The sequence below is a fragment of the Elephantulus edwardii genome, unplaced genomic scaffold, assembly GCF_000299155.1.
Source record: "Elephantulus edwardii isolate Elephantulus edwardi_28Jun2011 unplaced genomic scaffold, EleEdw1.0 scaffold00016, whole genome shotgun sequence".
Classification (NCBI taxonomy): domain Eukaryota; kingdom Metazoa; phylum Chordata; class Mammalia; order Macroscelidea; family Macroscelididae; genus Elephantulus; species Elephantulus edwardii.
The window spans coordinates 16,300,333-16,324,636 of record NW_006399766.1 but is presented as its reverse complement, the minus strand read 5'-3'; the positions used below and the strand labels follow the sequence as shown (position 1 = coordinate 16,324,636).

The window sequence follows — 24,304 nt, the reverse complement described above, 5'->3', positions numbered from 1 at the left end:
GTTTATGTCTCTTAAAAAATGTATTTGCAATGAATAAGTCATTGATTGTGCAAAATTCAATCATTTTCTCTCCAGCTGCATTTTTGTCACCAAGTCCATGTTTTCCAACTACAGACCATAAAACTGAGACAGATGTAATGGCTACTAGCAAAGGAAAAGAGACCAGAAGGGAGCCTGTATGACAACATGAACACAGTTGAAGAGAGAACGTGTCCATCAGAGAGTGGAGGTCCAGGGCTGTAGGGTATCCAAACAGATCAAAAGACGCAAGTCACCAAGCAAGATGGTAGCACTTCCTGGCCTGCTCCACCCTGGAGACAGGCTGTCTTCTCACGTTCCCGGTCAACTGCAAAGGCCATGGGATAGAGTTTACGTATACCTATGTTAATTTGGGTACATATCTCATGCCTACTATCCCCCAGCTTTGTGACCTTGACTGAGTGACTCTATCTTTTCTATTAAATATTCATTATGATTTCAGAGAAAAGTTTACAAGGCAAATTGGTTTTTCATCCAGTCATTTGTGCATATTTTGTTTTCTAACATAAATCACAGGGCCTATAAAGTAATCACACTTGCCCCATTTCTTCCCTATAATCCTTCTTTCCCTTCCCCACTTCACTTTTTTTGGTAAAAAAAAAAAAGAAAAATTCATTCATTATTGCACAATTACCTCCCACCCCCCTCCCCACGTCCTCTTCCCAATGTACCTCTTATTCTGGGCTGTAGTCTTACATATTAAGCCTAATCGTATATTCCTTTTAAACACTTCTTTCCTTCATCTGTTCCAATCAGTCTCTCTTTCTATGGAGAATCTCTGGTCTTCCTTATGGACAGTGTGATGATGTTGTTGTGTACCGCAGAGTCTGGATCAACCCATTCCTGACCCCCCCAGCAGGTTTTCAGAGGCAGTTAATCACATGGGAGGAGATTTCCCATCTTTCTTCTCCAGAGAAGCTGGTGGATTCGAACTGCATGCCCTTGGCTTGCCAGCACAACTCCTCACCACAAAGCCACCAGAGTTCCCTTTATGGACATTGTTGTTGTTGTTTGCTTTCAAGTCGAGCACAACTCATAGGGACCCTATGAACCAAAGGTCTGAAGCCCCTCTAAATCTATCGACATTTATCAAAGTTCCTAAGAGTTTCTGGAAGCATGTTGTTTATGAAGTGGATGCCACTCCTAGAACAGAGAATTTTAAGAGTTTAGATTTTAGAATTAGACAGATGAAGTTTTCGGTTCCAACGTTGCCATGCTTTCTAGCTGTGTCGTCTTGAACTCATTCTGCTCGTTTAGCCTCATTCGTCCCATTTTGGTCATTCTGCCTAGCTCAGAAGATGATCATAAAGAGTCAATGAATTCACACATGAGGTGGTCTGGATAGAGCCTGGTCCAAACGAATGAGCTCCGGCTGAAAAAGTTGAGGGTCAGCCGAGAGACCCTCCCTGAGATGCATGGACACAATGGCTAGCAAGGAGTGGGACGATAGCAGGGCCGGCAGTGCTTTTTGTTCCATTGTACGTGGCGTTGCTAGCGGTCAGAACCAACTCGGCGTCACCTAATAGCTATCGTGTGGGTCTGAGACGTGTCAAGCTGTGGGTTACACAGTGAAACTGGGAGTATTCTTGGCTGTCATCTTTACAAGAGCAGATCATCAGCCTTCTTTCTGCCACAGTGTTCCCCAGGAGGGTTTGATCCACCAACGTTTTGGTTACCAGCCTAGCACAGACCATGTGAACCTTGATAAACTTGCATTTTAATGATTTTTTTTTTGGTGACAGCTTTGAGAGGTTTCTTTTCATCTTTCTTTCGATGGAATTTTCTATGATGGCACCCAACTGCTCTAGACCCCAAGAGTTGGCATTTATAACAGCGGCCAGGCCCATGAGCTCAGTGGAGGGGGAGGACCCACCGCCATTGTGCTGTGCTGTGTTCCTTTCGGCGGAACCAGGCCCACACTGAGGGGAACCCTCATAAAAAGTGCCGAGCAGGATCAGAAGGCCTCATTAGGCAAAGTGGCTGGAACTCGTGTTTCAGAGCTTTGGTTTAAAATGCCCAGTCTCAAAATCAGCCTTTTCCAGGCACCCTGCCAACATACAGCAGTGGGCTGTTTCCAAATGCCCATTTTAAATAAGCTCTCTTGAAAACAGAGCTGTGGCAGAGAGCCTTCTGACAGAATGCCACGTGAGACACCAGATAACTCCAAGCATTATTTTAAAATAGTGCCCAGGCCTTTTAGCAATCTAGGCCCTGTTTCCTTAAAACTCAGCAAATGTTTGTGTATAGAGAAAAGACAAAAATGAGCCAGACGTGGTCAACTGCTGAATTTCCTTTGCCACAGATGTCCTCCTCACAGGGCATGGGCCTTGAGCATTTGTATTATTCATTGTCCTTCTTTCTGGGTGAAAACATCATCCCCTGATCCACCTTCCATCCTAAATTGAAATAAAGAGATTGGCGATGGAGTGGGGGATGAAGGAGAGAAATTGGAAGCCATTGACACTCCCTGAAGACCAGAAGAACGGGTTACTGCTGTGAAGAAGCATCTGTGTTCAATTTCACCTGCAAGAACAGTGTGGAGAGTGTGTTATAGGCAGCCCCGGGTGTCTTTAAAGATAATTCTACAATCTTAGTCTCTTACAAAGGAAATCTTGGATTTTGTTCAAGGCTTGAGAACTACTGGGAACTCGAGGTGCCTTTGTCTCTGATTCTGCCGGCCATTTAGGTAGCACTGTGTGCCTTGCCTTCTATTTCTCACTTCAGGACCTAGGGTTCTCTCAGCAACTGTATTGTTGGGGAGAATGGCTGCCGGAGCAGTCTAGACAAAACAAAAAGGGGAACACTGTGATTTTGCCCCTCCCCATCCTCACCCCTCTGTTCCCACCCCACCCCCCTTAGGTCTCCTTCATGCATGTTTTGCTAATTATCCTTCTATTTTTACAATAATGGTCTTATGCAATATTTGTCCTTATGTGACTGAGTTAGTTCACTCAGCATAATGGTCTCCAATCTCTCCCAAGTGATGAAGTATTTTTTCAAAATCATCGCTCCTAAGTGCCTATATAATACTCCATTGTGTGAATGTATCAGTTTCTCAATCCACTCAGTTGTGATTGGACTTTTGGGCTGTTGCCATGTTCTTGCAATGGTGAATAATGCTGCTATGAACATTGGTGTGGTGGTGGAAGGAGGGAGTAAAGGAAAAGATCTGGTGGGGACCTGGAAAGACAGGGTAATGTGGGGCCTAGTCCAGTGGCAATTAATGTTATAAAACATAATGCATGGGAATGATTGTATGAAACACCGTGTGTATGAAGAATAGTGTGAAATGCAATGTATACAAACTTTGTTTTTATTTTATTTTATTTTATTTTATTATTTTGTGTGTGTGTGCCGTCAAATCGGATCTGACTGGTACAGGAGGAGATTGTCCCTCCTTCTCCAGCAGAGCAGCTGGTGGATTCAAACTGCACACCTCTGGGATTGCAGTATGTATACAGACTTTGTAAGCAAACCAGTATAAAATCAATTTTTTAAAAAAAAAACAACAACAAACCCTCAAAACGAACCAACCATTGAACAATACGGGAGGTTGCACCCAGCACCGCTATTTGTAGAAATGCCTGCTCATCTTTGTGACTTCGACATTTCTTTCCTTCCTGGTTAGAACTATAGGGTGATTTCCAGCTAGGGTTCTCAGTTTTTAAGACTTTTTGTTTAATCTGCTTTTATTTTACTAAAATAATCCTCTCTTTAAGATTGTTCCAAAGATGGGTATGTTTTCTTAGGCCACCTTAAGTCGTTATCGTCAGATCACATTCGTTTCTAGGCTCTTCATTTGTGCAGTGACCTCTTGTGACAGAGGTGAACTGCCCCATGGGGTTTGCTTGACCGCAGTAGTTGTGGCAATGGATCTTTCACCCTTGCATCCACTGAGTGGGCTTGAACTTCCAAACATTCACTTAGCAGTTGAGTGCCTAAGCCTTTGTGCCACCGAGGCTCCTCCTGTATGTCTGCACTGTGTTTGTAGATAGATCGCAATGCTTTTCTATTTTCAAAAAAAAAAAAAAAAGGAAAGGAAAGATCAGAAAGAGATAGTCAGACACCTGCCGGAGAAAGCAAGATTTAATTTATGAGAAGGTCCCCAGATAGTCACTTTCACTTATGCTCAAGTTCTTCATGGAGGACGAAATCTTCACTTTAGATGCTTGATGCTCAGTAAATTGCAAAACACTCCCCTCTGCACGCATGTCAGCTTTACAGATCTTTTGAGAAGCATCCAGCATTCATCAAACCTTCCAGCAGTCATGCCATAATTGCAAATCATCGTGGCTGCCTTAGTGCAGGAGTGATGTGACCATGGAGGAAAATTGACGAAGAGAGACTAACACATCTACAGTTTCACCAGGGGAACTTCTTCAGAGTAACACTCCACTTCTCCTGCTTGATTTTGTGTGAGTGAGAAAGAGGCACACACAAGAGATGCTATCGCCTTAATCTTCTAAATGCACCCCTTTCCTGTTTTCTTCTCTCATACAAATCACTTAACATGTACAATGCATAGAAATCGGCTCTAATGTGGAGGCAGACAGTTTTCTCAAGTTTCTAGATTTTGAGATCTCTTAGAATAAAACAAGAGAGAAGTTGAGGGAGTTTCTTCCCATTAAGGAATTACAGCCTCGGCAAGCCCACGGAGCAGCGTCATGAGACAGAATCAACTTGGTGCCAATGGGTTTTTATTCTCAAAATAAAGGATTTCCTTTGGGAACGCTGAGAGGCAAGCCGCATGGCTGACCTTTGCTTCGACCACCCCTTCCCACTTGAACTTGACTGGACTTGCTATTCTGCCAGCTCTGGAGACGGCTGAATACACCTGCGCAGCTCTCTTCCTCCTGAGTTAATGAAGCCAGGCCTCTGAGTGCTCAGCCTTCACATTCCCTGTGCTTTGCTTTGACCACCCCTCTCTACTTGGTCTTGACTGGACTTGCCATCCTGCCAGCTCTTTACCTGCGGAATACACCTGAGCGGCTCTCTTCCTCCTGTGCTAATGAAGCCAGTCCTCTGAGTGCTCAACCATCACCCTCCCTGTGCTTTCATGTGCTGGACTACTCGGCAGGAGACGCAGGCCAGAAGACCTGTGTCAAAATCTGGCCCTCAGAGTCTTGTCTCTGCCAGCAGCACTTTGAAGCAACTATGGCTCAAGGGAGGGCCTGGCCTTTTTGCAAAGGCTAGTTTTTCAATTAGATACCAATGCTTTATGATTAGAGCTGTGCGCTTTGAGATTTCTTACTCCTATCAATAATCCCGAGGAAATGCGCCACAGTGACCTTTACCACTTAATTTCTTATCATTTCCGTTTGGTCGTGGCTATAAGGCACTCTTGACAATGTATTTCCAGGGAATTTTTGTTTGGGGTAAGTAAGTGGTGTCATGCTTTCCACAGCATACACAATTTGTGGAGTTCTTTTCCTGAAGGAGCCAGTAGGATCAGTGAACCAAACAAGTGCCATGTTAGGTTTTCTGTAGCTGAACTTAAAGGAGAAAGAAAAACAAGCTGCCTATACCTTGAGGCATTATAACATAGTGATTTACTGGGTGCAGGCTGCTTGCATTTAAATCTTTGCTCTGGCTATAGAGCCTTTGATAAGTTCCTTAACCTCTCTGTGGCTCAGATTCCTTATCTACAGGATAGAGACAGTAATAGTATACTCACCTTGTTGTTTGGTCTGATAATTACATGAATTAATTCCCATAACTCATTTGAAATATAGCCTGGCAGATACTCAGTGCCCCACAGGTGCTAGTTTATGCTCTCCTAAAGCTCATCTTTAAGCACGATGGAATATTTGCCCTTGAAGGAAATGGTGCTAATGGAAAAAACATTACACAGCTAGTCAGGAGCCCTCTGTTCGATTTCTGCCACCAGCTACCACAGAGCTACATCACTCGGAGTAAATCTTCATTTCAGTTGCCTTATCTGTTAAATTGGGCTGTAGTATTTTCCTTGGCAACTACTCAAGGTTGTTCTCGCTCACTCTCTCCCTCCCTCCGCCTCTCTCAGTGGTGTATCACCCAATGCTTTCAAGTCTGTTCTGATTCATGGTGATCTTCCATTGGATTTCTGAGGCTATCAATCTTGACAGGAGGTAACGACCAAGCCTGTCTCCTGTGGAACCCTGGGGACTTGAAACCTCAACCTCTACTACCGAGAAGGAACCTTGATGGCAGAAGAGGAAGAAAAGGAAATGAGAATGCAAAATTTCAAACTTTGAAGCAACCACTTAACGATGATCGGTTCTAGAAATTGTTTGGCTACATATAAACAATTGTTTCTATGTAAGGATGTATGTTTTGTCCTTACTATATATACTTGGGCTATAGTGGATTCAGAGAACAAGAAGTACCTTCACGTCTATATGATATTTAGTGCTTTGCAAATGAGTTAGGCCATTAGGTATTTTATCACCATTGGCTACTGTTGCAAGCGTCTAAAGTAAAAATCATCTCCAGTGCAAATGACCAAACAGCAGTGGGCAGTGGCCACATGTAAGCGATTTATTCATCATCCAGACGTTGGGAGGCTCTGTTGTGTCACATGTGGTTGCTGTAAATCAGAATCAACAGAGTGACGTCCAGCCACAAGAGCAACAGCGGAAGATAATGGGCACCTATTAAATATTGTCGGTGTTTTTTTTAATTCAAGTGCAGCCTATCTGATGTTGTTGTTATGTATGTGCCGTCGAGTCGCCTGCGACTCAAAGCGACCCTATGTACAACAGCCCTAAACTCCGCTCTGTCCTGTGCCAATCGCACTGTCTCTGACACTCCCATCCCGATTATCCCAGTCACTGAATCAGTCCACCTCATAGAGGGCCTTCCTCTCGTGCGCTGTCCCTCCACCCTCCCAAGCATGATGTCCCTCTCCAAGGACCGGTCTCTCCTCACAACATGTCCAAAGTATGTTAGACGGAGCCTCAGAATCCAAGCCTCCAAGGAGCCACCCGGTTTAACCCTTTCCAGGACAAATCTGTTTGTTTTCCTAGCCGTCCATGGTATTCTCAATACTCTTCTCCAGCACCACAGCTCAAAGGCATCAATTCTCCTTCTATCCTCCTTGGTCATTGTCCAACTCTCTGATGCATAACAAGTGATTGCGAAGACCATGGCCTGTATCAGACGCACCTTAGTCTCCAGAGAGACACCACTGCTCTTCAGCACTTTGGAGAGGTCCCTGACAGCAGACTTTCCCATGGCAATGCACCTTTTAATTTTCTGGCTGCTGGTGCCAAGACTGTTGACTATGGAGCCAAGCAAACTAAAGCTGTGTACAATCTCAATCTCTTCACCATCCATCCTGATGCTGCCAATTGGTCCAGTGGTGAGAATCTTTGTCTGATAAATGCATCAAAATAGTCCTGTAATAGATGTTTTGGTACGAGAATTGGTTTTCTGTTGTTGTTGTTGTTGTTATTTTTAACAGTCCTCTTGACTTGACATGGGCTCGAGTGTGTCAGATATTGTGAGGATGGCATAGGACAGGTTCAGGTCTGTTGTTTATAGGGTCTCTATAAGTCATACGCGACATGCCGCCACCTAACAAGAACTTGACTTTGTATCATGTCAGAAACTTGTGATTAGTTTAAATCTCAATTTGAAAGGTCATTTTGGTATGTGTCTCGAGAAATGTAGTAACATTTAATGAGAGAAGAAATAGCCAAACTATTGCACCTTGGCTCAGGTCTATCTTATAGGTTTTCAAGAGATTAGACAACTGAGTCACACGATGCTCTCACTGACCAAAGCAAAAAGGAGATTGTTACAGGTAGGACTCAGAGAGTACTTGTTAAATGTATGGATGAATAAAGCCTTGAGAGAGTGTGCATGTGTGTTGAAAAGGACAGGCGTGTGCTTTCCAGGTAACCACTCGGGCAGGGGAGTTTGGCTTTGAAACACTTGCAGAAATTACTAATGCTATGAAAATCCTTGATAACAGGTTACAGACGCAATTCTGTCCAAGAATAATGACTGCATGAACTACTTAAAATTGACCTTTCTTAGATGCTAATTTCGTATCTTAGTGGCCAAAGGGAGCAAGAGTAAGAAAGGCAAGAAGGTGCCAGATTATGTTAAGCACACATGTTAATTGCCCTAACAATACAAGAGATCTGGACTTGCTTTGTTCTTTCTTTTCACTGTCTAAACAGAATGTGTTGGAGTTTTTAAAATTTGTTCTTCTTTTATTTCTTCATCATGGCGTAGTTCTCCCCCTCTCCCTCTCCCTTCCCCAGCCCACCCCAGAGTGCACCCCTTGTTCCAGATTGTTATCATACTTTTAATGCATAATCATATATTTCTTTCACATAATTCTTCCCCTCATGACACTACTCAGATTTCCTTGTTAAGGACTAGCATCTTTCAGTCAGTATGTCCTCAAAAACCTGTTTGGTTTTCTTAAGCTATATTTAGTGATTGTAAAGGGGTAAAGAAATTCTTTTTTCCTTGATTTAAAGAATTCTGGCCATTCATTATAAAAAGAAGATTTCACAAATTGAGAAATCAATAACCACCTAGAGTGTGTACTAATGATGTTTTGGGTTCCTAAGGCATCAGCCATGGAGCTCGGGTGGCCTAACGTATTCAATGCTGAGCTGCTGCCGATATCTCTTAATGTAGTTCAGGTCACAGAGTGTATCATGTGTTGGTTGTTGGTTTCATCCACCAGTCATTCCATGGAAGCAAGTTAGTGTCCCTTGGGAATCCACAGCTGCTGCTGAACATGTTAGGGTGTTACCGTCCAGACTAAATCGGACTAGAAAATCAGCCAGTGACAAACCTTGAGGATCACAGTGATTCAACCTACAGGATATTTATCCTGGGAAGGGTGATGTGCTTTGGTGCTTTGTGCATCAGGTCAGTGTGAGTTGAGGAGACTGATTCCATCATGCAAAATGCTGGTTCATGTGATTAACTAATGAAAAACTAGAGCTATTCATAGTGTGTCCACAGGGAAACAAGTTTTCAAGTCCCAGTGGCTTCTGCAAGATAAACTGTGCTTCAGTAAAAGTTTTACCAAATGAAGAAACATGTCAAGTTCCTATAGCCTCTTCTTTTTTGCCACTTTTCTGGTGGTTTTGAAGGTTGTGTGTTTCTGAATCCAGTGAAAACCAAATACTCTGAGCCATGATCAAGCCAGCTTCTGTAGTAACTGTGGAGTTTTATTAGCTCTGTTCTCTTTCCTACTCCTTATTTATTGACTTGCTGGTTTATTTGCCACATACTGTAGCCTCAAAAGAATTTAAATTGCCCTACAAAAGTGCACTTTGTTCATAATACAATGCAACCAAAATGCATAGAAATAGTCATGCAGGGAGTAAAATATGGGTAGGAAAATAAGATGGAGAGAGGGCTGAGATGTTGACACAAATACATGCCATAATGTTTCTTATGTTTGATAGACATAGGCAATAAACTTGGCTCAGAGATTTCTAGTAGAAAATATGAAAAGAAAGGAATGATTGGTCACATGAATAAAGCTAATGGAAGTTAAGTGATTAGAGCTGATGAAGTTGAAGAAATTACAACAAGTTACAAAGGCCAAAGTACAGTGTCATGTTTATCCTACTGGACTTTAGAGACCAGCTCAGGACCAAATGAGTTGTGGATGCCATCAAGGATATCATACATGGAAAAAAAAAGTCATTAAAGTGCCAGGAAAGAAAGACAGACAATACCATGATGCATGTCAGAAGAAACATTGAAACCTAATGTTGAACAGAAAGTAGCTAAAGCAGAAGGAAGAAAGGATGCAGTAAACAAGCAGAATAGAATATTTCAAAGGACAGCGCCCGAGAAGGTCATTAAGGGCTAAAGAAATGTACACAAAATCCTGAAGCTATAAAACTAAAAGGGAAGGAAATGCTCAGCATTTGTCAAGCTGGAAAAATGGGGAGGGGGAAGTTCTGGCCTTGAGGCGCAGTATGGAAGGACTACGTGGACCAAACAGGAGCCCTGGTGGTGCAACAGAGTAAGTGTAAATGTGAAGAGAAAGGAATGATTGACTCCTGAATGCCACATGAATCCTGGTGACCAGGGGCGAAAGCAAAATAGTCATTCAGGAAAACTAATGGAGGGTAAGTGAATAGAACAAATTAAGCTAATTAAGATCAAGCTGGAGAAAATGAGAACAAGTCAGGAAAGCCAAAGTACAATGTTACTAGCCAAATAGTCAGTGCTTTAAATCCATCAGTAGTTTACTGGAGAAACAAGAAGTTTCCGCAAATAGAGACAGTTTTGGAAACCGTATGGAAGCAGATATGCTCATAGACACCTGTAGCCTCTCTGTGAGTCTGAATCCAATTGGATAGTAATGTTTTGTGGTGTTTTTTTTTAATTTCAAATGGGCAATGCATGAAGCATCAAAAGAAGAAGGAAGTAATACACATAGTCACTGTACCAAGAAGAATTGGTTGACCTTCAACCATTTTAGGAGATAGCATATGATCAAGAACAGATGGTATGTTAGGAAGAGGTCTAAGCGGCATTGAAGGCATTGACAAAACCCAAGGCTCTAGGAACTGATGTTTAAATACCAATAAAGATGTTTCTACCAAGTGATACAGTTCTGGAGTTGCTTGCTGAATTTGGCTGTACTAAAGAGTTGGAAAGACCTGGTCACCTGATGGAAAGAGATTCTTATTTGTGTTTATTCCAAAGAAAAATAATTCAATAGGCACAATATTAAATTATCCAGGAAGTATTAAAATAAGATGGAAAGAATATACTGAGTCACTGTATCAAAAGGAATTGGTAGACACAGAAGAATTTCATGATACAACATATGAGCAATAGCCTCTGGTGATGAAGGAAGAAGTTCAAGCTGCTTTGAAGGAAATAGCAAAAAATGAGGCCCCAGGAATTAATGGCATATCAATTGACATATTTCAACTAAAAGATGCTGCCCTAGATGTGCTCATCAAGTTGGGTCAAGAAATCTGGAGGACAACCAATTGACTGGAAGAGATCTATATTTGTCTCCATCCCAAACAAGGGTGACCCAACAGAGTGTGGAAACTATAGAACAATATCATTAATTTCATATGCAAGCAAGATTCTACTGAAGATTATCCACAAACGACTGGAGCAACACATCAGCAGAGAACTGCCAGGCTGGGTTTAGAAGGGGTCGTGGTACTAGGGATATTGTAGCTAATGTTAGATGGATCTTGACTGAAAGCAGGGAATAGCAGAGGAATGTATATCTGTGTTTCATTGACCATGCAAAGGCTTTTGACTGTGTGGATCATAACAAACTGTGGCTGACTCTCAGAAGAATGGGAATCCCAGAACACTTGATTGTGCTAATGCGAAACCTATACTTGGACCAAGAGGCAGTCGTCAGAACAGATCAAGGAAACACTGCATGGTTCAAAATTGGGAAGGGCGTACGCCAGGGATGCATCCTATCTCCATACCTTTTCAACCTGTATGCATAACAGATTATCTGGGAGGCTGGGCTCTATGAGGAGGAATGTGGGGTCAAGATTGGTGGAAGATCTATCAACAATCTGCGATATGCAGATGACACAACCCTGCTTGCTGAAAGTGAGGAGGACCTGAAGTGCTTGCTGCAGAGTGTCAAGGACTGCAGCCTCCAATATGGACTCAGGCTCAATGTCAAGAAGACAAAGATTCTCACCACTGGGCCAGTTGGCAGCATCAGGATGGATGGTGAAGAGATTGAGATTGTTCACAGCTTTAGCTTGCTTGGCTCCACAGTCAACACTCTCGGCACAAGCAGCCAGGAAATTAAAAGACGTATTGCAATGGGAAAGTCTGCTGTTAGGGACCTCTCCAAAGTACTGAAGAGCAATGGTATCTCTCTGGAGACTAAGGTGCATCTAATACAGGCTGTGGTCTTTGCAATCACTTGTTATGCATCAGAGTTGGACAATGACTAAGGAGGATAGAAGGAGAATTGATGCCTTTGAGCTGTGGTGCTGGAGAAGAGTGTTGAGGGTACCATGGACTGTCAAGAAAACAGATTCATCCTAGAGAGGGTTAAACCTGGCTGCTCCTTGGAGGCAAGGATTCTGAGGCTCTGTCTAACATACCTTGGACATGTTGTAAGGAGGGACCGGTCCTTGAAGAGGGACATCATGCTTGGTAGGTGGGAGAGACAGCACAGGAGGGGAAGGCCCTCTATGAGGTGGATTGATTCAGTGACTGGGGTAATTGAGATGGGTGTATCGGAGACGGTGTGATTGGCACAGGACAGAGCAGAGTTTAGGGCTGTTGTGCATAGGGTCGCATGCGACTCGACGGCACATAACAACAACAACAATCACTAATGTCACACGCTAGTAAAACCTTGGTGAAGATATTTTAGACAGTTGGAATAGTATGTCGACTACTGGATGAACTACCAGGGAGCTACCAGAAATTGATCTGAACATGGAAAACACCAGAAAGATATTTGTCTAAGTTTTATTGGCTATGCCGAGTGATCCAGTTATATGGGTCATAACACATTGTGAATAGCATTGTGAAGAATGAGAAGTCCATAATACTTACACTCAACACTCAATACTGAGGTGGAACTTCATATAGACCAAGAAGCATTCATTGCAATAGAATAGGAGAATAGTACATTATTTAAAGTCAAGGACAGTGTGTATCCTGGCTGTATCCTTTCTCCGTGACTATTTAGTGTGCATGCTGAGCAAATCATTTGAGAAGCTGGCCTGTATGAGGAAGAATGTGGCGTCAGAATTGGAGGAACAGGGTGCCATGTACAATAGCACAGCCTTGCTTGCAGAAAACAGAGACTTGAAACACCTACTGATGAAGCTCAAAGGCTGTAGTGTTTAGTGTGAATTACACCTCAACATCAAGAAGACAAAAATCCTCACAATCTCACAATAAGCTGAGACCTGTTAACCAGTCAGTAGACACTGTCTTGTGCTGAGCAAGATTTGAGTAGGTTTCTTTGTATTTATTTGCTAATCCATGAGGTGCAGTTTCACACAAGTGAAAGGCAAGTGACATAGTTCACCAGGCCTTTGGGGAGGCACAGTTAGAGTCCTCTGTAACATGTTTTTGGAGTAGTTGGCTCTGCAACATCATGATAAATGGAAAAAAGATTGAAATTGTTAAAGGTTTATGTGTTTATTTAGCTTGGTTCCACAATCAACACCAATAGAAGTACCAGTGGAGATCAAATGAAGTCCTTCATTTGACAAATCTGCTGCAAGAGACCTCTGTAAAATACTAAAGTGAAGAGATGCTACTTGGAGGAGTAGGTGTACCTGGCCCAGCCATTTTCACTTACATCATATGCATGTGAAAGTTGGACAGTGAAATAAATAGGAAGACTGAAGTAGAATTGCTACCTTTAAAGTGTGGTGTTGGTGAATAATACCCTGTGGACTAGAGAGCTCTTGGTGGTGTCGTCCATAGGGAATTGCTATGCTGACCCAAAAGCCAACCCTCTCTGGTGGTGTGAATCCACCAGCACTTCTGCGGGACAAAAATGGACAATCAACTCTTGTGAGATTTTTCAGTCTCAGAAACTCGACAGAATTGGTTCCAACTCAATGACAATAGTTTATACCTTGGACTGCCTGAAGAATGAACAGAAATTATCGCAACTCCCACCCAGTTTCTGAGGCTGTAATCATTACAGGAGATAACTGGTCTATCTTTCTCCTGTGGAGCAGCTGGGGTTTTGAACTGCCAGCTTTTCCGGTAGCAGTCCAACACCTAGTATGTGGTGTTATGTGTCCTTGAGTTGGAACCAACTCATAGCAGACCCTCCAGTGGGTTTTCAGAGGCTGTAAATTGCTTGGGAGGCAATTGTCCATCTTCCTTCTGCAGAGCAGCTAGTGAATTTGAACTGTGTGCCTTTGGATTTGAGTACAACTCCTTACCACTAAGCCAGCGGAACTCCCATATATGTGTATACACACACATATAGGAATAAATGAATATTGTGGTATAATAACCCAGGACATATTTTTTTGTTTGTTCCTCATCTTCTTTCTAATTGCTGTTCCTTGTAGGAGCTCTCATGGCTTGACCCATATCAAATTTCACTGCTAGCCTAAAGCTCATGCATCTCCAGTGATTTTACTTCAACTTTGACCCTTAGGGGAAAAGATGGATAGTCTTCCACCATTACTATTTACATCTTTGAAAGCCGTGCGGAGGGTCACCAGGAGTCGGAACCAACTAGGTGACAGTGAATTTGCGTGTAGGATGGTAAAAAAAGAAAGACTATGCACATTTGCCAGCTGGCCATGGTCCTGCGTAAACAAATGGCTCATACATAATAGCTTCAATCCAAGGCTTCATCAATTTCCTGTTAAATTAGTGAGAAACATAACATACCTGCACAAATCTAACTGGAAGTGGAGCAATGCCTTTATTATCTAAGAACTCTTCTAGAAAATGTGAGGCTTTTCTTACAATTTAAGCTTGCCATTTTTATGTGGTTGGTTTTAAAATCTCATTTAATGTTCAAAAATGGCTTTGAAATGGGCTACCTGAAATATGTTGGGAGTTTTGGTCCATTAACATTTTTCTGGTGGTTTTTCCCAATTAAAATGACATTGATGCCATATGGCACCTATTGTACGCTTAAGAACTCCCCAGCTCATGAAAGAAATGTCAAAGCAGATTGAGGGAATAAAGAGTGAGTTTACACTTTTTAGTGTTTCTAGTTACTGTTTCCACCAGGCATTTTCTCTCACTCTCAGAGTTGTGGAACTGATTCAAAGGAGAGTCCAGCAGAATTTCCATATATGTAAACTGCAGAAAGGTTACTTCTCTTCCTCCCATAGCAAATTGCAACTGGTGAATTCACTAGGCCCCTTACCAGAGCTCTCTATAAAGAACTAGTAGTTTTTACAGTTAGTTTTGGCTTTAGATTAATGGGCTGTTTTGGCTTTTTAAAAATTTTTTAAATTTTCTTAATAGGCTGTTTTAAAAAATAAATTTTTAGAGTATAGAAAAATTGCACAGAAAGGGTTCCCATGCACACATTTCTCCCTATCATTAACCTCTTGAAATGAGTGCGCTAGATTAAATATGAATAATGAACCAATATTGATGTAGTTAATTAGTAGTAATTAGCTAAATCTCAGTTTAAGTTTAGATTCGCTCTTTGTGTTATATAGTTCTGTAGGTGTTAACAAATGCATAAGGTCATGTACAGTGCATTACAGTATCCTACAGAAGAGTTTCAGTGCCTCAAAAGTAAATCACTTGTGCTTTAGGAATTCATCTCTCCTCTTTTGAACTTAACTATTCAAGGCAGATACTTTTATTAGTTAATCTAAACTATTTGGTTTTAAGAAGACTTCAAGAGTTTTTTGTTCTTTTTTTAAGGCTTAAAGATTAGCTCAACATAATATTTTCAGGGTTCATCTACGTCTGATGACTCCAGAAAGTCTACTCTGTAAGAATTGAGTTTCTATATGCATTTTCCCTCCTTTTGGTCAAGAGTCATACATAGATTCTTTAATCAATATTTTTAGTAAGAGAAGCTGGACATTTTTCAGTTCTCTGATCTCATAGCAAAGATGATAGCTGATCATTGGGATAATTAGCCACATATTCCAATTCTTTCTCCTATTTATGACTTTTTCTTCCTCAGTTTTCCCAGGTATAACTACAAGATCAATAGTTAGTTGTGCCTTGAGTAGCTTCTTGTAGGTTTTTAAGACCTCAAGCACTACACAAGGAATTTGGAAGTAGAACAAAAGAACCAAAACCAGTAGTGTGTTGTTGTTGCTACTGAATACCATGGACTCAGAACTCACCCATAGCTGACCCTCCAGCAGGTTTTCAGAGGAAATAAATCATAAGGGAGGAGATTGTTCATCTTTCTTCCTCAGCGCAGCTGGTAGATTTGAACTGCATACCTTTGGTCTGGCAGCTCAGTTTCTTATAACCAAGCTACCAGAGCTCTCTAAGGACAATACTAGACTAAATAATTGCATGTCTCATGAAACTGTGACCTTAAACCTCCAAACCAAGGAATCAACTCCTGTTGGGTTTTTGGTTGTGCATAATAAACTGCTTCAGCAGCTCCTCCTCCTGTTGCTGTTGTAAATCCGTGACACAACTTTTATTAATTGAACTCTCTGCAAGTATACTGCTTGATAGTAGCTATTATAACAATTTATTTTCCCCCATCCTATTACAATGTCTTCTCCCTGTATGCTCTATATTTCTTGCTCCTCTTAATCCCTGATCTTGATTGCTATGCCTTTGCCTTTTCTTGTCTTTTCATATAAGCGAAATAATAGTGTTTATCCTTTTGTGATTGACTTATTTCAACTTGCCACAATGCCTTCAAACTCCATCCATATTATCGCATGTCTCAAGCCTTCATTTCTTTCCTGGCTGAGCATTATTCCATTTTATGTATGGACCACATTTCTTCCTTAAATATTTGATAGGGTTCATCAGTGGAACCATCTGGGGCTGGAGCTTTCTGCTTTTAGACATTATTCTTAATCCCAATTATTATTAATCCCAATGAGTAAGAAGTTGTACTGTCAACACAATGGTAGGCAGTTCAAATCCACCTTAACAGAGAAAGATGAGCCGTCTTCTCACATGTGATTTACAGCCTCTGCAAACCTGCTGTCGGGTCAGCTATAAGTTGGTTCCAAATGGACAGCAGTAAGTTGAGGGTCATATACATATTATTTTCCTCCCTGTAGTTCTTGATAGCTTGTGTCTTTCAAGGAATGAGTCCATTTTCTCTCCAGTACAATATTGGAAAGCAAGTTATTAAAAATATTTTTTATCATCTGTTTAATTACATGACATCAGCTGTAACGGGGCTCTTTCACTTCTGGGCTCTGTCCTTCAGATGTTTTTCTTTTGTCCAGTGAGATAAAAAGGCTAGAGTGATTGGAGACTAGTTCTTAACATTTCTTGCAGTGCAGGTCTATTGTGAACAGATTCCCTCGTTTTTATTTGTTTGGGTAGTCTTATTCATCTTCACATTTGAAGGAGAATTTCCGTGAATGCTGAATTTGAGTTGTTTGTTTTCCAGACACTCTAGTTCACTCCGCACACTTCTTGTTCACGTGGTTTGTAGGTGATAGGTTAATGTAATTCTTATCTTTGTTCCTTGATAGGTAAGTTGCCTGCTCACTTCTGCCTCCTTTCTGATTTTATCTTTTCCTTAGTTTGAATATAATATAGCCAGGAACACATTTTTTGAAAATAAATTATTATCCTGATAAGTGTTTTCAAAGCTTCCGGCATCTGAGGTTTGATGTTTGTCATGAACTTTGGAAAACTTCTAAGTCATTATTTTTGCAAATATTTCTTTTCCTCTGTTTACTCACCCTTCTCATTGTTTGGGACCTCTGGAGGTTTTCACTGTTAAGGTAGTTGGCATTCAACCACTAATAATTTGTCAAAATTTCCATTTTCATGTTCCTGCTAATTTGATGGCTTCATTGGTTTCTGCTCCAAATAAACTGAACTCATCTGTGACTCTGAATTCATCTCTCTCGATTTTGAGGTGGCAGTTTGCTCTGTGACCACAAATGGTTGCTGAATCGTAAGAAGAGTCAGTGATTTGATTTGTTCTCCTCCCCATCCCCTTTTTTCTGAGGATGTGCACTTTATTTTAGTGCTAGTATTAAAAATGGAAGATCCAACTTAATGTTAAACTGAACCGAGCCACATTCCAATCCAGAACCTGTTATATAAATACCTGTACCATTACTTTACCCTTCCTGAGCCTCAGTTTCCTCATCAATTAAAAAAAGAGTAAACATACAAAGTTAAGTGACATTTAAATGAAAGAGATAGATGATCAAGGACCCATTAAATCTTTTTTCCATTCCATAAGGGCATCTATTCTTTTCAAAATGCTACCATTTTTTACCTCATCTCAGTGTGTGGCATTTATTTCTATGGATGTCATCAGGTCTTCTTTTAAGAAGAATCTGCTATTCTTCTTTAAAACTGCCTTGGAAATAATTACCTCTTCCTATACTCCTTTTTCTAAGTGGTACAGCACTGGTATGTCCACTTGCTGTACAGAGGTAACTGGTGGCTGCTGTGAAGCTGAACACTGTGACACTGATGTGTCAAATGCGATAATGGTTACCCATGGTGGACAGTGTTTGGTGGAGTTTCCTGACTAAAACAAGCTTGGAAGCAGGAGTGGCATCCACTTCTGAAATAGCTTGCCTCCGGAAACCCTGTGAACCTAGAGAAAGGATGAAAGTAATACAAGTATTGAGGTTTTTCATTCATATAGGGTTGCTATGAGTCATCTATGACTCGACGGCACTTAACAACAACAACAACAACATACTTTTTATCATTGTGTAGGAACCAATTCTTAGCTGATCCTCCTCTGGTTTTTCAGAGGCTATAAATACATGGGAGGAGTTGCCCATCTTCTTCCTGAAGAGCTGCTAGTGGATTTGAACCACCACAGAGATGGTGCCTTCGGGTTAGCTCTGCAGTTCACCGCCAGCTGTATTCTTAAAGTCTTGAAAAGCGTTCATGGTGCATTTTTCCCTCTCTTCCCACCACAAGCATACTCTTATTTTTCTCCTTTTTAAAATTGAATATCTATCCCCCTGATGAAAGGACCCATAGAAACATTTCCTTCTAGCTAGATATGATGAATACAGCAGCCTCAGCTTGAGATACTACGGATGGTCATTTTGCTCCTTTGATTACATATATGAAGGAATTATTGAGGAAGATATTATTATACCAGTGAAAGTGAGGCAGTAGCCTGCCTGCTTACTGCGTGTGAGAAATTGTGACACTCTTTGTGCCTCATCCTTTAAGGGAGATGTGGACAACACTATTCAAATAGTGGTCACCAGGATGGTGATGAGGCCATTTAGAAACTGTCCTCTTTCTTCTAGGATATATTGTAACGAAATTAATTAGAATTCTTCAGTTGTATAATTTATCTATTTGTTGTTTTTAAAAAAGGCTTTAGAATATTTCCTGGTCAGTTCCAAATGCTGCACAATAACTTTTCTTTGACATTGTTTGTTCTATACTTTCCTGGACATAACTCTTGATTTCCCAGGGGAGACTGAAGAACACCTCACCAGCCGATGTGTACATTATTATCTGAAGGTGGGGAGAAATCAGTGGGCTGAACTTCCTTGTAGTGGTTTCAGCCCTTGGCTTCGTTTTATGAAACCTCAAGTTGTCAAAAAAGAGCTGAGCAACACTTTTCACCTAGTGTGGTTTCTTAAGGGTCCCCCTGGAGCTTTTGCTTGAGCAGTTATGGTTTGGTCTGTTGGCCTGTGATACACAAGCGAGGGGGCTGAGTGATACCCAGAGATGTGCTAAGTGGTTTCCAAGCTGGGGAAGTCAAGAGGGGAGTTTGTGTTAGCTGGAGGTTAGGTGTGAACCTCTAGTCCTTGTCTCCCACAGCAGGCCTTGTTATTCTTTCAGCAGATGAGTCCATGATTTTTTGGGTAATTTTCTTTTCCTATTGATCCAGCAGTGCTAGGAACAGAGACTAAAAAAAGACGAAAAGCAACAACAAAAACCCCACAGGTGATGATGATATGTCAGTCTACGGACATTCCCTGTCATATACTCCATACATTAGAGATTGAACACACTCTAGGGAGCTCTGGTGGCTTAGTGCTAAGAAGCTGCACTGCAATTCCAAAGGCACGCAATTCAAATCCACCAGTAGCTCTTCTGTTGAAAGATGGACAGTCTCCTCCTGTGTGTTTTATTGCCTCTGAAAACCTGCTGGAGAGTCAGCTATGAGTTGATCCCACCTCTACAGCACACGCTACCACCGACATACCTGAGTACCTGAGCTGATTTCCTCCCCACTTTTTTGCCTTGTAGAGAATTTGTCATAGGATAGATTCAAAGATTAAGATCCACAGTGATAGCATCTCTAGCAGTCTTTCCCCCCCCTTTTTTTTATCATCTCATTCTTCCCCAAGGACTCTTGTGCTGACATATTGTGCGCATGTGCGCGGGCTGACATGAAGGACTTGTGCTGACATTTCTTTCTGGTAGCTTTCCATCCATGGTGGGAGAAAAAATGGGAATATAAGGGCTCTAAAATAGAACTTAGCATCTACAAAGTTGAGTTTGTGTATTGACTAGGGAGTTCTAGTAGCTTAGAGGTAAGGAACTCGATGCAAAGGTGTGTGATACAAATTTACTAGTTGTTCCCTGGAAGAAAGATGGGTAATCTCCTCTCATGTGATTTACTGCCCCTGACACCCCACGGGAGGGTCTGCAAAGGTTCAGTTCCAGTTTGATGGTACTCCACAGCAACAACAACAACAACAATGGACTAAGACCCGCTAGAGTGTAACCGTAGCTGGGAGACTTAATTGGCTCCTATTTTGCAGCTATATGGCCTTGTAAATGTGCTTTAACTCTGCTGAGCCTCCATTTTCTCATCAATAAAATGAGGATCTCAGTAACGAATTCAACTGATGGTAATAAACTTGAAATGTGTTTTAAATAGAGACATTTTGTAAACCCTCAACATAACTTTTAAGGTGAAAATAATCACTTGTCTCCATTTACCCAACCACTTATTTGGAGACCCTCAGTAGCACAGTTTGGCATTCAACTGTGAACCAAAAGATTTTGTTGGTTGGGATCCACCAAGAGGTGTGTTGGAAGAATGGCCTGGAGAGGTCTCTCTGAAACATCACATCCTGTGGAGTTCAGCTCTATTCTGAAACAATAGGGTAATGTGCCTCCATTATCTAGCTTGCTAAAATGAACATGTGTGAATACTTTCATGAATGACTTTTTACAAGTGGAACATATCTTGGTTTTGGCCAGTGTTTAGACTCTGGCATTGGAAACATGTCATTCAGATATGGCATTAGGAAGAGATTGTTAAAAGATGCATAGACTTTGCAGACATTGCTCAGTTGTTTTCAAACAAACAAAACAAAGCAAAGCAAACATGTTGCAAGAGATGGAAAGGAAGCTTGTCTTTCCCCGGTGAGCTTGGAAGCCCAGTAGGATTGATTGTACAGGCACGTTCAGCATGGCTGAGCATGTCCCAAGCCCAAGGGAAGAATGACAGGAGCTCATTCTTATGAGGGATCTGGAGCAGATCGCAGGAGCACGGCTAGGGCGGACATCTGCTGCAGGGGACTTGAGATGTTGGACTAAGTCTTTCCAAGGAGATGTTGTGTGGTCTCCCTAGTAGTCTACTAGGGGCAATAATTAGATTTTCCAGAGCTCATGAATTGGAACCATTTGGAGTACATCTCTCATAGACTTCTACATTTTGGGAGGCACTGGGCAAAATAGGTACAAAGTTATTTTTAAAGATCTCAGGAAACTTGGTTATTTTTGTTATGTTTCTTTTTTTTTACTCTTGTCTGATTTCTTGAAAATCCCATTGTGTACTTGTTTTCCAATCCCTCAAACAAATGTGGAACTCTGATTGTTTGGGATGATTTGTGTCTGAAATGTTTCATTTGGGAGAAAATGAGATGGCAACATTATGTTGTTCTCGCTCTGAAACCAATGACACTAATAGGGCCGCGTGCCACGGGTTCGGGGCAGCAGATGCAATCGTGAAATCTAGGGCTCTGTGGAATCGACGAGTTTTCCAAACCATGTGGAAACTGCACTTCACAGAGAAGCTTAGCAGTTACCCTTCCAGGCGTTCTACTTGTAAATACCAGAGGTGTTCTTCAGTATCAAATATATAGATGAGTGCATGGATTGGTTTTTTCCATCCACATAATATTCATTCAGTGGATAAATTTCATTTCCAGGCCTAGCAATCTGTCGGCTTGTTCTCTTTAAAGCTGTCTGGAGATAAAAATAACACATTCTCTCTCTCTCTCTCTCACACACACACACACACACACACACGCACACACGGATTAAGTCCATGATCATTTTTATTCTTGGCTAAGTAGTTACTTCCTCTCTAAGGACGTGAAGGCATAAATTGCTCTGTGAGTTTATACAGTGTATGGTGTGTTGTCAAATATTTATCTCTGTCTCAAAATGAAATGTCTTGAAATACAATTTCTTTTTTTAGTGGAATAAATCAGTGTGCACGCACGAGAGAAATGACTTCTCATTTAGGCTGGTTTTAATCAATATTTTCACAAAAGGCCAAAATGGTAACGGGATCCTGGCTTCTGCCATTTGAAATATAATTTGTGTGTTTAAGAATGTATGTGCATATCTCAATTTGAAGTGCCTGTTCTGAAACGGAAATTGATTTATAGGAGGAGACGACTACAGAAGTGGAGACATCGCCAGCAATGAATACGAGTCAATTAGTTAAGGCAAATGCGATCTTAATCACCCTAGCAATAGAACAACCTCGAACTCAGTTGCACACTAGTTTTTCAGGCTTTAATGCACGCATCTTTGTGTATCTCTTCTTTTGCAGAGGCCTTTGAAATTGTTGTTCGCCATGCCAAGAACTACACCAATGCTATGTTCAAGAACAACTACCCAAGCCTGGCCCCACAAGCTTATGAGTTTGTGGGTGAATTTTTCACAGACGTGTCTCTTTACATCCTCGGCTCCGACATCAATGTGGATGATATGGTCAATGAGCTCTTTGACAGCCTGTTTCCTGTCCTCTATACCCAGCTGATGAATCCCAGCCTGCCTGAGTCAGCGCTGGACATCAATGAATGCCTCCGAGGGGCCAGGCGTGACCTGAAAGTCTTTGGGAATTTCCCCAAGCTTATCATGACCCAGGTTTCCAAGTCACTGCAAGTCACTCGGATCTTCCTCCAGGCCTTGAATCTTGGGATCGAAGTGATCAACACCACCGACCACCTGAAGTTCAGTAAGGACTGTGGCCGAATGCTCACCAGGATGTGGTACTGCTCTTACTGCCAGGGACTGATGATGGTCAAGCCTTGCGGGGGCTACTGCAACGTGGTCATGCAAGGCTGCATGGCGGGCGTGGTGGAGATTGACAAGTACTGGAGGGAATACATCCTGTCCCTCGAAGAGCTGGTCAATGGCATGTACAGAATCTACGACATGGAGAACGTCCTGCTCGGCCTCTTCTCCACGATCCATGATTCCATCCAGTATGTCCAGAAGAATGGAGGAAAGCTGACCACCACTGTGAGTACCAGTCTACACTTTACACAGTAATTGGGTTCTAGTGGGTTGAGGTGACCTGGCGCTCAGAAGAACAGTGGGGGAACAATTTTTGAGAGTGGTTGGGGTGACACAGAACTGGCCAGTGTGTTAAATGCATACATTGCTGAGTCATAAAGCCTGGCTTTAAATTTTTGTGCCACTCATTTCCTTTGCTGGAGAACTTTGGATGACTCATTTTATCCGCACACGTCTCCTTTTTCTCTTTTATAAAATTAGAGTAGTTAATATGCTCTTAATGAGGAAAAATTTGTGTAAAAAAGCACTTAACACATGGAAGGTTTGAATAAATGTTAACTATTATTCTCATCATTGCTGCCAGGTGGCCCAGTCCTTGCAGCAAGCCTGTGAAGTTAAACCTGTTGTCTCCAATTCACAGATGAGGGAAGCCATGTTCACATCATGCAGATGTAGATGGTGGAGCTTTGATGCTGAAATGGATCAAATCGCCCTTTGGTGGGGTTACCAGTAATTCTTCTGAGTCAGATTTCATCCTTGAGATTGTGATTATTTACGTCACAGTAGTATTTAGGTAATGGCTTTACCCCCAGCCTACCCAGGTAGACCCCAATAACAACATCTGCGCATGTGCTTCTGCCTATACAAACTGCTTTCAAGTAGGTTAAGACTCAGCAACCTTGCACTGGGTTTCCACGGTTGTAGGTCTTTATGGAAGGAGACAGCCCAGCTTTCTCTTGGAGAGCAGCAGCTGGTGGGTGGGAACTGTAGCTTTTTCATTAGTAGCCTGATGCATTCCATACTCTGCCCCCAGGGCTCGTGTCACACCAGAGTTTAAGTGAGGGCAGAATATCTATGTTTCCCCAGTGGTAAATTTTTCGTAGCCTTGATTAGAGGGATTTGTGATGGCGCAAGGATGGTTCTGGAAGTGAGGTGGCAGCAGTTGCCTTGGATCCAGGCAGGCATTTTAGTCCCCTGGTTCCTGTCAAACTAGGGTGAGTTCGTTCTGAACCGCAGGAGGCACCCTCTACTGGATGTAGAACAGAGTATATAGCAAAGAGCTTCCAGCCAGACCCTGGCGGGTTAGTGACTGATTCCTAAATGCTGTCAGCTTTGTTGGCAGGTAGAGACAAACTTGCATTAAAAAACCCCTTAGCATTTTTGAGCTCCTACTGCATTCAAGATGCCCCACTGGCTA

General features: G+C 41.9%; 1 protein-coding gene across 3 annotated transcripts in view; it reads left to right on the top strand.

Annotated features, from left to right (window-relative positions):
* Positions 1–24,304, top strand: part of GPC3 (glypican 3) — a 528,201-nt gene that overhangs the window by 267,798 nt on the left and 236,099 nt on the right. For all 3 annotated transcript variants that reach the window (XM_006881809.1, XM_006881808.1, XM_006881807.1), the window contains one exon: positions 22,418–23,112. In XM_006881809.1, the coding sequence (XP_006881871.1) occupies positions 22,418–23,112 (695 nt within the window). The remainder of the gene's footprint in view (positions 1–22,417; positions 23,113–24,304) is intronic.